The 13971-nt window shown below is 27.6% G+C and overlaps 1 protein-coding gene across 1 annotated transcript in view; it reads right to left on the bottom strand.

Moving 5' to 3' along the window:
• Positions 1-13: 13 nt before the first annotated feature.
• LOC136090440 (sorting nexin-5-like) overlaps positions 14-13971 on the bottom strand; it is a 70840-nt gene continuing 56882 nt past the window's right edge. Inside the window, exons 11-14 of the mRNA XM_065817095.1 lie at positions 10137-10223; positions 5831-5920; positions 568-633; positions 14-396 (exon numbers count right to left, since the gene is read on the bottom strand). Coding sequence (XP_065673167.1) covers positions 262-396; positions 568-633; positions 5831-5920; positions 10137-10223 — 378 coding nt within the window. The 3' untranslated portion in view covers positions 14-261. The remainder of the gene's footprint in view (positions 397-567; positions 634-5830; positions 5921-10136; positions 10224-13971) is intronic.

The raw sequence follows: 13971 nt of genomic DNA, 5'->3' as shown, positions 1-13971 counted from the left end.
AAAATAACAAAACTAATGTTTTAAATATATATTTTCGTAACAAACTTTCCTCGTAAAAATATCAAACATAACTGAAAAAATTCATTTCTTATTAAGTTTACATTAAAAAAATATCATAAAAAAAATTTTATATTAATAATTCGTCTTTAACAATCAATAATTAAAAAAAATAAAAAAATGAAACGATCAAAATTAAACAAGAAGTAAAGAACAACGCTTTCAAACGAAGATAAAAAGATTAATTGTCATAAAAAAAACAATTTATAGACTCTTTAGTTCATTTATAGCGCTTAATAAAAGTTCACAAGTTGCGCGATGATTATCTTGATGCTTTTGAGCAAGATGAGCAAGAGATTCCTTAAAATGTTTTACGCGATTTTCATTAAACAGCTCCACCTAAAATAATTATTTGGTTTTATTGGTAATGAATATATACATTTTTTTATTATAGTGTATATACACACACACACACACACACACACACACACACACACACACACACACACACACACACACACATTATATACATTAATCCTCTAATAAAAAAAGCTTAAATGATTAAAGTACCTCAGCTTTTGTAACTTCAGATATACGATCAAACGCAATAGATGCTTCTTCCTTCGCAGACAATAGCTATTTTTAAATGAACAATATTAGATATCCTATTTTTTGAACTCAATTTTTACTCAATCCCTTGGTAATAGTAAAAAGCGTTTTGTTAAAAGTTTTCTATGTACCACTACCTACACCACCAGCAGTAATCGCATAATACTAGAGTACTGACTTGGTAGCCAAAAAATATCGAGTTTGATCCCCACCACGTTCCAACCCCCCCAAATAACTAAGAATAATATCAACAATAATAATAACTATAATAACAACAACAATAATAATAATTATAACAATATTATAATTAGTAGGAAAAATAGTAAATAAAAAGTAGTTAATAATAGTAATACTAACATTGTTAACAATTATTTTGATAATGACAATTGATAATGACAAGAATTGATAATGACAAGAAATATGATTATATAATATAAGAAATAAATAAAATTAAACTGTGTTTCTTAAACAAGTGAAATAAACAGGTTTTTAATGTTGAGAATTGAGAGTTTTTAATTCATAAGTATATTATTATTTCACTCTTAAAAAACAGGCAGAAACTTGAGATACTCTTAGTATGGTATAATTTTCAACCTTCAAAGGTAAAAAAAAATCATATTTGTTACAAGCAATCATAAGTCGTCCATATTTTTACGTGAAAGGTATAACTTTTTGCCTTAAGGTAAAAATTTTAACTTACTAAGGGTATATCTCATATCCTACCTTAAGGTAGAAATTACCTTTTTTTAGACTTTATATTTATTATTTTTATTATTGTTTTTACTAATATTAGTTCTTAAGATGCCTTTGCTGAGTAGTTTGTCTTGAACAGTACTAAAAAAATTGTTAAATATTATTTTTATTTGTGGCAGTGTGATTAGTGTCTTTATTTAACTTAAGTTTGAAAAATCTTCTGTGTTAAGATCTAATATTAAAGATTTCTTATATTCCCTTCCAACTATTTTTAATTCTTTTATTCCCTTCCAAATATTTTTTTTTCCCTTCCAAGTATTTTTAATACTGTTTAAATTATTAAAATACGTTATTAAGTTTTTTTACTAAATTTTAACAAATTTACAAAATTTAAACTTAGAGAATAATTTCTTTACAGTATAAATATTATTGAAGTTTATAGATATTTTACAAAGTTATTTCTTTATTAAAACAAATTTAATTTATAATTCAAGGTTTAAATTTTAGTTTAACTTGTTGGTTAGTATTTTGTAGGAGTCATGTTGGTTCAAATGTTTTAAAATAGAAAATTGTGGATTAACACCATCATCTTTTTTAATGGAGAGTCCCCAGTTGATATTAGGAATTTCCCTAAAAATATATATTTTATTACTATTGTCTATAAGTTTGTCTGTAAATCCATATTTTTTGAATCATTGTCTTAAGATTTTTGCTTTTTAGGTTGGTGTGCCAGGAATGCAAATGAATTGTGCCATGTAGTCTGAGATTGAAATTGTAAGGTTACCTGGAAATTGATCAGAAGAATGGAAGTTCATGAAAATGCTATCAATGAGCATTTGTGGTTTAGCCATTATACACGATGTTAAATTAATAAAAGGGTTTAGTAAGTGGTTAAAAACTCAAGATATTTAGAAACAAGGTTTCATTATAACTTATTAGATCCTATTAAGTCAAATGTAAAAATGCTAAATAAATACAAGGAGCAAAAATATCAAATTCATAAAAACTCACATATGCTGAGTCCTGGACGCTTTATAGTAAACTAGAATTTAGGATATGTTAAAAATCAAATTTCTAAACTATGAAAATTATTCACATTGTTTATAACAATTGTTTTATTTTTAAACAGGTGGTATATAAAATAATTAAGTGAATTAAATAAAAATTATTTTAAGTTAATTAACTTTAACCAACTTTGCTAAAAACAAAAGAAAAATGAAATAATGAAAGTAAAAGAAAAATGAAATGGTAAAAGAAAGACAATCAATTTAGTTTAAATCAAAACTCCTGTTTATTTTTTTATTTGTATGAACATTTTAAAGTTTTCATTAATGAAACCTTATTTAAAAAATTTGTAAGAAATTTATTAAAACTAAACATTTTATCTCCATAACTATAACATACCATCTCCATAACAAAAAAAAGTTGCAGAAAAATCCAGAGAAAGATAATCCCTGCTCCATAATCATTCAAAATTCTTTTGTCTCTTGTTTTTTAATTATTAGGCAACATGAACACAAAATAATTGTGGTTACAATTTAACAGTTGATAAAATAACAAGTTAAATTATATTTTCGTGTGGATGTTGAATCATAAACAAAAAATCCTCAATCAGATTGTTTCGGAACATCCTTTTCTGAATCAATTTGTAGAAGTAAAACACCAAGTTCCATGTTTGACAGCATGACAAAAACCAAAAAAATATATGCATATATATATATGCATATATATATATATATATATATATATATATATATATATATATATATATATATATATATATATATATATATATATATATATATATATATATTAATAACTGATATGACAGCTAACTTATTAAAAACTAATTATGTATAGATTTTAGATTTGTTTCATGACTGACTGTTGTACCAGTATGACATTAATTATCTATTGTAGAAAGTATCGCCACTTCACATAGTAGAAAACAATTATTGGAAAATCTTTTTAAACAAGTTATGTCCTGCTTATAAGCTTCCATCAAGACATGAAGTGTCAAATGTATTATTAGATGAAGAATTTTCAAGGATTTCAGCAAATGTTAGAGTAATGGTAGCAACTGCTGATTATCTTGGATTTATGTGTGATGGATGAATTAAAGATACAGTAACAATTAATCATAAAAGTATTTTTTTAATTTAATCAAGCTATTTTATTAAATTAATAAACAGATCATATTAGTTTATATGCTGTTTATTCTAAACAGAAACGATGCTATCATTAATTTTGCATTAACATCGCCTTCTTCATCATCCATTTTGTGGAAGACTTTGTCTACAGGTAAAACCATAATGCTAGTACTGTATACGATGGATTTACTTTACAGTAGCTGGTGGACTTTTTAAACATGCATACTATTTTATAATTAAATGTTATTAAATGTATAACATACAACATTGAAAACTATTTCAGTAAGGAGGTTCCCATTCTGGTGAATATATGGCAAATGAAATAAAGAAGGTTTTAGAAGAAATTCTTTAAATGAAATAAAGAAGGTTTTAGAAGAGATTCTTACAAAGTTTTAGGCATTGTAGCTGACAATGCTGCAAATATGAAAAATGCACGAATTCATCTAAAAGACTGTCCCTACCTTAATTGCTATGAATGCATTTCACATGGTTTGAATATGCTGTTCACAGATTTTTTAAAATTGACTATTTTAGATGTTTTGATGTCACAAGCAACTGATATTGTTAAAGAGATAAAAAAAATTCTTATTTATCTGGTGCAGCATTTAAATATATACAAAAAAAGTGACCTATTGTAGTAACATGCTTTAAAAGTACAGAAATACATACTAACTAGGTAATACAATAAAAAGTATAGACATACTGTACAATACAAATAAAATTGAACTATGTATCTCAAAAATTATAAATTTATAAAAGTAGATTACATACAGTAACTTACTTTACTTTAAATTTATAAATGCCTGTTACAGTAATTTCGGTGTGTTTTTATTTAAAGGTGGGGATCAACTGCAGCAAGCTTAGATAGCATATAGAAAAATAAGCAACCTTTAAAAACATTGGCTATTTCTAGAAACAGTAGACTTAACTCAGCAACAAATAATATTCTCCTTTCCGATGTTTTCTGGACAAAGTTGAAAGTTTTTTTAAATTGTTGTCACCAATAGCTGATTCAATAAAGAAAACTGAATCAAATACTCCTATGTTATCTACTGCTGTGGAAACTTTTTTTTTTTTTGAAGACCACATTAATAAAACCTTAAGAGTTAGCCCATTCTCAAAAAAGGAAGAAGCCAAAAAGATCTTTAAGAAAAAAAAATTTTTCCAACAGAAACTCACTTGGCTGCCAATGTACTAGATTCCAAATTTTGAAGGAGAGCCTTAACTGGAGAACAAAATATATTTACTAGACATAATTCAAATATGGTCTATTAAATTAAATACATTTTAGTCTTGAATATTAAAAAAAAACAAAATTTTTAACTTAAAAATATTTAAAATCATAAAATAACCGTAAAATTATTAAAAGAAAAACCTTTTCATAGATTGATGCATGTGAGGCAATACACAATATTGCTGCAAGTATGCCTGAGGTAAACAAAGAACTTTTGATGTTAAACTTGGCTAATTATCATTGGTATAAGCATGACTACCCCTCAAAATAATAACTTGAGTGTAACTCAATGTAAGATTCTAGCACTTCAATGCCTTGGTCAGTTGAACAAGATTTTTTCTAACTAAACAGTATTTTTTTTTTAAGATGAAGAACATAAACAACTTGACAACATTTTTCCAATGTGAACAGCATGAAAAAATAAACAACATCTTTCCAACATGAACAACATGAACAACTGAACAATATTTTTTCAACTGAACAACATATTTTTAACAGAACAGCATCTTTTCAACTGAACAATATTTTTTTAACTGAAAAACATTTTTTCCAGTTGAACAAATTGAACAAATGAAAAATATTTTTCCAACAAACAATATGAACAACTGAACATTTTTTGACCAAAAAAAATGTCATAATGTGAAATTTTCATATTTAATATAAACATCAGAATTTGAAAATTAAGTTAAAATAATTTCTATTAGATTCTAAAGTTAATAAAACTCAATAGAACTCAAAAGAAAAATCAAAAGTTAAAGAACAAAAAAAAAAAACTTAAAAAACTTCTCATTTAACATAGATCATCCAGGACTTATTTTAAAAATCTGGAATGTTGTTTGGGTAAATTATCCAAAAAAAATCTGGAATATGTTTTCCCTTATTTTCCTTTTAATTTTGCTTTTAGTTGAGTTGTTTCAAAATTTTTTCAAAACTTTTAATAATTTTTGTATGAGTGATGAATGAAAAAGCATAAAAAACAAATATATTACAAAAATATACTCATGTGTATGTATGGGAAACATTTTGGATATTCAGAAAAACTAAAAGTTAAGAAAAATATCCAGAATTCCGGAAATATCCGGAAAAAAAAAAATCTCTGATATAATTATAACTAATCCTAAGAAAAAAAGAAAAAAAAAAAGAATACCTGCTCTCTATTCTTTGGTTTTGCTTTTTCCAAAGCCTTAGTTGCATTTTCTAACTCAACTAGTTTGCAAGTACGTTGAAACAATGCACTCTAATTAGAAAATGAAACTTACATTAAAACAATGTACAGTAAGCAGGTCCGTTTTTAGGGGTCAAAACTGTAACTTTGCCACTTTATTTTCCCATTCGACGTTGATATACAAGACAATTCCAAAAAAAGTTATAAAAATATTTCAATTTTCCTGACCTCCCTGAGGGTTTGAATATTTTTAAAAAAGTCATTTTTGACCAATTATTCGTTAAACTGCTATCTTAATTGGATCAAGGACCAACAAAACTAATAAATTTTTTTTGTGTGAGCTGACTCTTCTACTAAGTAGGTTCGTATAAAATTTGAGCTCAAAATATTTAAAATTTCTCGAGATAACACATTTTGAAATATGACCTGGTTTCTACTATGTTTTCAATTGTATATTTATCTAAATACTCCTAAATATTAATTAAAAAACTTAATAAAATTTGCATTTAAGAAGTTTGTTGAATAAGGAATCCAAATATTGTACTTAATAAAGTTAAAAATGTAAAAGACTTTGACTAAAGGTTTTACAAACACGTTTTGTAAATAACAAACATGGCAAATTTTTCTTATAAAAAGTTAAACTTTTCCTACAATTTATTAAGAACTTCTTTGGACCAGTTACACTTATAAAATGAAAAATTAACTCTGTGTTCCTTCAAAACCAGTAAAACATCTTGTAACTTTTCCTCTTTAATTATTGAATCAATAAAGTCTTTTACCAATTTAATAACTCTTTCACAACAGTCATTGACACAGACTAATCTCTTTATAAACCTTTGCATTTTTTTATAATCAGAATCATCAGTCCATATCAGGTGGACTTTTAACCACTTTGATAAATAAGGAACTATTTAAATAACAGCCATGAATTTTGACCAACGTAATCATTAAGTTCTGAATTTTCATTTATTTCTACAGGCTTAAACTTTTTAAGTTTAAAGATTTCAGGTTTATTTGATTTTAACAACTGCTGAGCAACTTTTTCTTTAACTTTATTGTCAAGACTTTTATCAAATAAACAAAAGACAACCGTTTCTTCAGAAAGATAATAACTGTGTCTAAGATAGCTTGAATAAAAGCTTGAGGAACATCAGCATCAAAATCTTTCATTTTTATCATCTCTTTAATCGTACACAAATCATTATGAGCAGCAGAAACAATTTGACTTGATTGAAGAAAGTTTTGTTGCATGAACTGAAGCTACATATATTGCAGCTTTTGAAAATACTGTTTCTTCCTCTATGGTTAAAAACTTCATGATTGGTTAAGTAAGTTTCATTGCCAAAATGTATAAAGCGTCTGCCATAAATCTAGCTTAATGTTCAGCAGCTGGTTTGTGTATAATAAATCCAAGAAATGCCTCCCTTCCTTCCAGAAAAATCATGACATATTGACACAGATGTTTAAAATCATTTTTTTGGGAAAAATATGAAGTTCCAAAGCTTTTTTGCAAAAAGATAAACTTTTTTTAGCCATATCTTCTAATGGAGTTCCACTAACTTCACACCATGGAAACTTTAATAAATGATCCATATTTTTTTGAACATTTTCATAATGCATTGGCCAAGCAGTTTTGAATCTCATATATATAGATTTTGATGGACCTTTGCTTTCTATTTTAGTGATTGCATTTATTGCATGTAAAATATGTCGTTCTTGAGGATGTTTTCTACAAAGAAGCCTTAACAGAGGTCGATTTAAAAGTTCTTCTAAAATACTTATACAACCATTATTACAACCAGTGTTACATGCTGTTGTATCAGCACAAATTCCAATTATAAAGCTTTCAATTCCAAACTTTTTTATAACATTAAAACATGCCAATGCTTGATCATATCCTTCTCCTGTTTGACATTCAACTATGCCTAGCAGCTCATCCTGATGTTTTCCATTTGTATTTAAGTCCCAGTCTGGACTTGTAACAACAATAGCTAGGCGTTTATTTACTTCAGAAATATAGTCTTTATTTAAAGCCGTAACTTTTTTTGTATCAATGTGCAAAATTAAATTACTATTTTTACATTTTTATTTTATTTTTTCCTTAATTAATTCTGATTCACTTAAATATAAGTCTTTTCTTATTTTTTCTACTTTTGTCTTTGAAAGTTTTACTTCATTAAGATTGATATTTCCACATCTTAAAAATAATGCTAATAATCCTGTCTGTACTCCAACAAAAATTTTAAAACGCCCACAAAATGTTGAAGTTTTTTTAATAAGTTCATCAATATCTATTGTTACTGTCACTTTATTTCGTTTTATGTTAGTTGATTGTTTTTCAATTTCATCATAGTTAATATATTGAAATTCTTCATTATCAAAACTGTCTAACAAAAATAACTCTTGATTTCCATTAATAAAATTGCTATTTGATGAAAATTGTTTTAACTTTGATATTTTTGTAGCAGATTCCTCCTTTTGCTCAAACTCCTTGGCTTTCATTTTGCAAAACTCTCTATTGGAATAAGCTTTTTGATATTTTTTGTCTATTTTATCAATTATCATTCATAAAATAAAATATGGCATTCTTTTGCATCTTTTGATCGAATTCTATCTTTTTCAATTATTTCATAAAGTTTTGGGTGCCCTATGTCAAACAATTCTTTTTCTAATGCCAAAAAATTATTTTCATACAGCTTTTGTATTTGTTTTTTTTGAACAATATGATACCAGTTTATTGTGATGATATATTTGGAAAAATTTTCCCTAAAATAATTTAATAAATTTTTATTTGTCATTTAGCATAAATTTTTATATCAATAATTATGTAAGAAACTATGAACATTATTTAAATTAACAGTTAACTAATACTTCTGCAACTAATGTATGGTATACCACCCATAAGTCACAGTTTTCTAAGAGCAGAAACAACACATTTGGGCTGACATGTTTTATCATTACAAAGCAGCTCATGATTTATAGAGGGCAGGAAATAATTTCGGTGTGTTTTTTACTATTTTTTTTTTTTGAAATTTAGTATTCTGCAGCAGTGATAAAAATATCTTAAAACGTCGCCTTTTGCAGGCAATGTTCTGCAATTAATTTCGTGGGTATGCCCTAATAAATATATTTCAGTATTTGAATGTGTTGATATTGCCATTTCAAATTTAAAGTTACAAACGCAACGCATTTTCATAAAATTTATTATTGCGCGCTGTGGTTATAACTCTGCTAAGGTCCGGCAGAGCAAATTAAAAAAAAAAATTCCCTAAAAATGTACTAAATATAAAATATTCAAACCCCTAGGGAGGTCAGAAAATTTAAAAATTTTTTCTGGAAAAGTCTTTTATGACAACATAGAATGGGAAAATAAGTTGGCAAAGTTGTAATTTTTCCAACCCCTAAAAACGGACCTGCCTAATGTATAGTACCAATAATACAAAATCTAACAATACATAACGAAGAGTTACAATGCAATCGATAATGAAAGATTACAACAATAGTAATGAATAATAAAATTTGACAAATAAAAAAATAAAAAATGATAGCAATATAGTCAATGGAAAGTTTACAATGATAGCAATGAAAAATAAAAAGCTATCATATACAAAGTTTTCACATATAGTCACCCCATTATACTCTTAACATAATAAATGTCTCAACATAATAAACACATACAATCAACATCTCTCACATACAATCAGCTTCTCTCACATACAATCAGCCTTCTCATTTCTTCCAAAATTTTTTGAAACATCATTACAAGCTTTTCTTACTTTGTCCTGATTATTTGAGATGCATATACTGAAACTATATTAAGCACCTTCCAACAGTTTTAATACTATCACTCTGTCATTTACAGTTGAACTCTTGTAATTTAAAATCCAATAATTTGAAAGATCATTTAAAACAAATAAACTCTTTGGTCCCTATAGGGTTTAACATTTACGATTGAACTCCAGTAATTCATAAACTATTGTAATTTGAACAAATTTGTGGGATCCCTAGAGGATTTGAATTATGTGAGTTTAACTGCACTTACCTTCTATATGATTTGTCCATTTCAACTTCTTTTTTTTTTTTTTTTTATCAATAACAGCTTTTAAAGAAAAACCTTAGTAGGCACAAGCTTGTTCAAAATTATTAAATTATTTGTCTTTTTTTTGGCCATGCAATGTTAGTTAAGCCAGATTAACCAGGTTGAAATTTCAGAATATTTTGTTTAAAAATCAAAACAACTTTTTTATGATTCAAGTTTGTATTAAACTTTAGTAGAAATAATGTAAACCTGACATGATGATAGATATCTGCTATATAACTCCAATGAAAAACCTGCAGTCTCTTCAGTGATCAAACGTGTTTTATGACTTTTAACCTTTAAGAAAGAAATATTATTAAAAATAAGAACTATTGGGAAAGTTATAATAAAATAATAAAGAATATAAAATCTAAAAATTTTATTTTAAAAGTTAAAATGATGCAGCTAAATATATACTCTACATACACACACACACACACACACACACATATATATATATATATATATATATATATATATATATATATATATATATATATATATATATATATATATATATATATATATATATATATTAAGGTTATGACTTTTTTTTCAACCCCATGCTCCTGTACTGTAGTTTGATGAACTTTTACCTAAAAAGCACCAAATGAACTATTTGTATACCTTTTGAAAAAATTTCACCCTGTCATCAAAAAATCGATTTTGACATAAGTACTACTATGTATTCAAATGTATTTAGAATGTCATAGTCATGTAATACAATAAATACTCAATCCAACAATGACTGTTGACTTTGCTCTTGCTTGTTGCATAGAAGGAATAGAAGGTGCAATTTTTCTTTATTTTTGCATGACGAATACATTTCCTTTATTACTAATAGCGCGCTCTGGGTATTGATTACTTATAGTGATTTGTAGTATGGATGGTTCTCGCTTCCAGTGATTTTTCAAAGTGCTTAAAGCCTTTTTATATGGATTCAGTACATCAGCCAAGTTATTAAAGTCGTTTTCGTTGTACAGTTGGTCTGTAAACCAATGGTCTGCCTAGCCATAGGATATAAATTGACTCTTTGTAGAACTGTCCATGTTGAAGGAATTAAAATGAAGGCCAGGATTGCTAGTATAGCTCTAGAATTGCACCTCGCATTGCTGATGTTGGGTAATTTCTGAAATCTGATCAATGGAAAATGCCCCTTTTTATCAAAAGATCGGAACGCTCGAGTGAGATGAAATAAAAATTTCAAATCATCTCTCCAGCCTGATGTTTCGAGAATTACTTCTATTCTGTTATCAAACTGAGTTTTTCGTACTCCATCAAATACCCATCTGTATCTCAACTACAGTTGAGATACAGATGGGTTTTCGATGTTCAGCAATTGTGTTTTACTTCCAAGTTCTTCATCCATCACCAAACAGAGGATTCTATCTAATACATGGTGTTGACAACTGATAAACTGAGGTTTGTTGATCCATTTCTCTGTAAACATTCGTTGCAATATTACAACAACACCATTCTTTTTTCCAGTGTTAACGCTTGTGGTATCTGCAACAATCATCTGTATTGAATTCCATAGGTGAAATTTATCGAGGACTTTAGAAATTCCTTGAGCAATAGTTTTAATATTTTTTTGATTTCTCTTCTTTCATTTTTAAGGACAACCACTTAATAATCGATTCCGTCGATGTGCTTGCCACCAAAAGGTAAGGACCAAGTTTACATCTGCAACTTTTCAATAATTTTTTTTTCAGCTTGCCACTTTGATTGTTGACTTGTAAATAGCTGATTAACATGGAGTTGGGATGTCAATGCCTTCACGAGCCAATTGCTTGCATATGTTAGCAGCTTTGTTTGTTGATACTCTTGTGTTTTATGATGTTTTCTGCTTGGTGTAGGAGTAGTCCCATCTTCTTCTTCATTGTTTTCATATTTACTGTCATCAGCCTCAGAGTAAGAATCACTAAAACCAGGATAGTAAGATGATGAGTTGGATGACCTATCAGAAAGTTTTGTCTTTTAGAAGGATGGATCATTTCTTTTCTGGCCGCTTGGCCTGTAGAGTATCCCACTGTTCCTTTGCTTTCCACTTGGAGATGGTACAACCACCTGTCCTTGGAAGATAACCATGTTCCATCCACTTTAGTAATACCAAAAATTTCATCAAGGGGTTCATAGCTTCCCTGCTTGACACATTTATCATAACATTTCAGTAATTTATCAAGCTTTGCTCTTATAATTTGATCAGATACATGAGGAAAATTCAGTTTATTATTCCACAATTTAGTGACTTCTTTGAAAATTTTCGCTATTCGCTCCGTTCTTCCTTCAATTTTTGGTCCAAGGAAATGGTAGCATCTGATAATTTGCTTTTGGAGAGCCATTCTTCACTTTTCTTCCAGTGAATACTCTTCCAAAGGGACCATTCTTCTTCTTTTATGAGAGTCTTAAATTTTTACCAGATTATTGGTCCAGAAATTCTTGTTCTCTGAATGCTACTACCGCTGGGCTTGTACGCCGCCATGTGTTGCTTCTGTAATAGCTATAAAATTAGATAAACAGCTATATATACAGAGTCTAAATTGTTCTAGAATATTCTAAATTGTTCCAGAATGTTCTAAATTGTTCTAGAATATTCTAAATTGTTCTAGAATATTCTAAATTGTTCCAGAATGTTCTAAATTGTTCCAGAATGTTCTAAAGTCATATAAAATATTTTGGAATTTTCCAAAATGTTCTAAAGTTCTAAACACTTCTAATCTAAACAAGTTTTAAATAATTTTCAGCAAAGCCACACGTATTAGTAGTGGCTTTGCTGAAAAAATATTATTACAGGAAACAATATATTTTTTTAAAAGTCATAACCATAATATATATATATATATAGCTCAGTTAGCATCAAACAAAATGTTAAAACCCAGACTGTGCAATATAAAGTTCAAATCAAGTCACCGCCAACTCATTGCTAGGGTAGTACTTTAGTACACAAAAATGTTGGTCAATAAGGAATGCTACTTTGGTTTATCTTTATGACTAATTGTGGTTGTTCCAATGTTAAGCCAACAATATCTTTGGATATAAGAGCATTATATATCAAAATATAGTATAAAATACAAAATAAATAAATTAATAAAATTATCAAAAAAAAACTAATAATATACATATACATGTTCTAAAGGACACATTCATACAAGTATGTACATCACACCCATACAAGTATGTACATCACACCCATACAAGTATGTACATCACATCTGTAAAAGTATGTACAACACCCATACAAGTATGTACAACATCCATACAAGTATGTACATCAGATCCATACAAGTATGTACATCACATCCACACAAGTATGCAAAACACATCCATACAAGCATGTACATCAGATCCATACAAGTATGTACAACATACAGGTCTTTTGTTTCTTAACATTTCAATATTTAAACTAACTAACAGAAGCAACAATATCATTGATACTACACTCAAAGGAGAAAATTCAAAAAGATTTTTGTGATTATTTAGCAGTTGTAAAGTACTACAATACAGTTTTAACATATAGATAAATAAGAATCACTTGGTTTAATGGATAAAATACCCTAATTAAAGAGATAAAACTGATTAAAGATATAAAGCTTTAATTCTTAAAGTGATATAATTTAATTAGGAATCCATATCTATATGTTACTGTCTTGAAAGTTTTATTTTTAAGTCAAGATTTAAAGAGTGATTGTAAAAAATCTGAAATAGATTTAAATCATATGAATCATCTGGCGACAAGACAAAAACATTAATCGCATTTTTGCCTGATAGCCATTTGTCATACATGAAAACTGTTATGGCTGTCTGCAGTAATTGTACCTCATAATATCTGAACATTGCTTAACAGCTGGTGCAACGTATCAGGAATTTAAGTGTGAATTTGGTGCCCAGTTGCACTTTTTTTGTTTTTGCAAAAACTAAAGCAATCTCAAATAGTTTTTTTAGGAAGATGCGGCTTTAATGCAGGACAGTGCAATCAAAAATGAAAGTTCATGAAAATCATATAATGGTAGTATGCATAATAAAATAATTAAAAAATTCATGCATT

Source organism: Hydra vulgaris, chromosome 14 (assembly GCF_038396675.1).
Source record: "Hydra vulgaris chromosome 14, alternate assembly HydraT2T_AEP".
Lineage (NCBI taxonomy): Eukaryota > Metazoa > Cnidaria > Hydrozoa > Anthoathecata > Hydridae > Hydra > Hydra vulgaris.
This window is presented reverse-complemented; position numbering and strand designations above follow the sequence as displayed.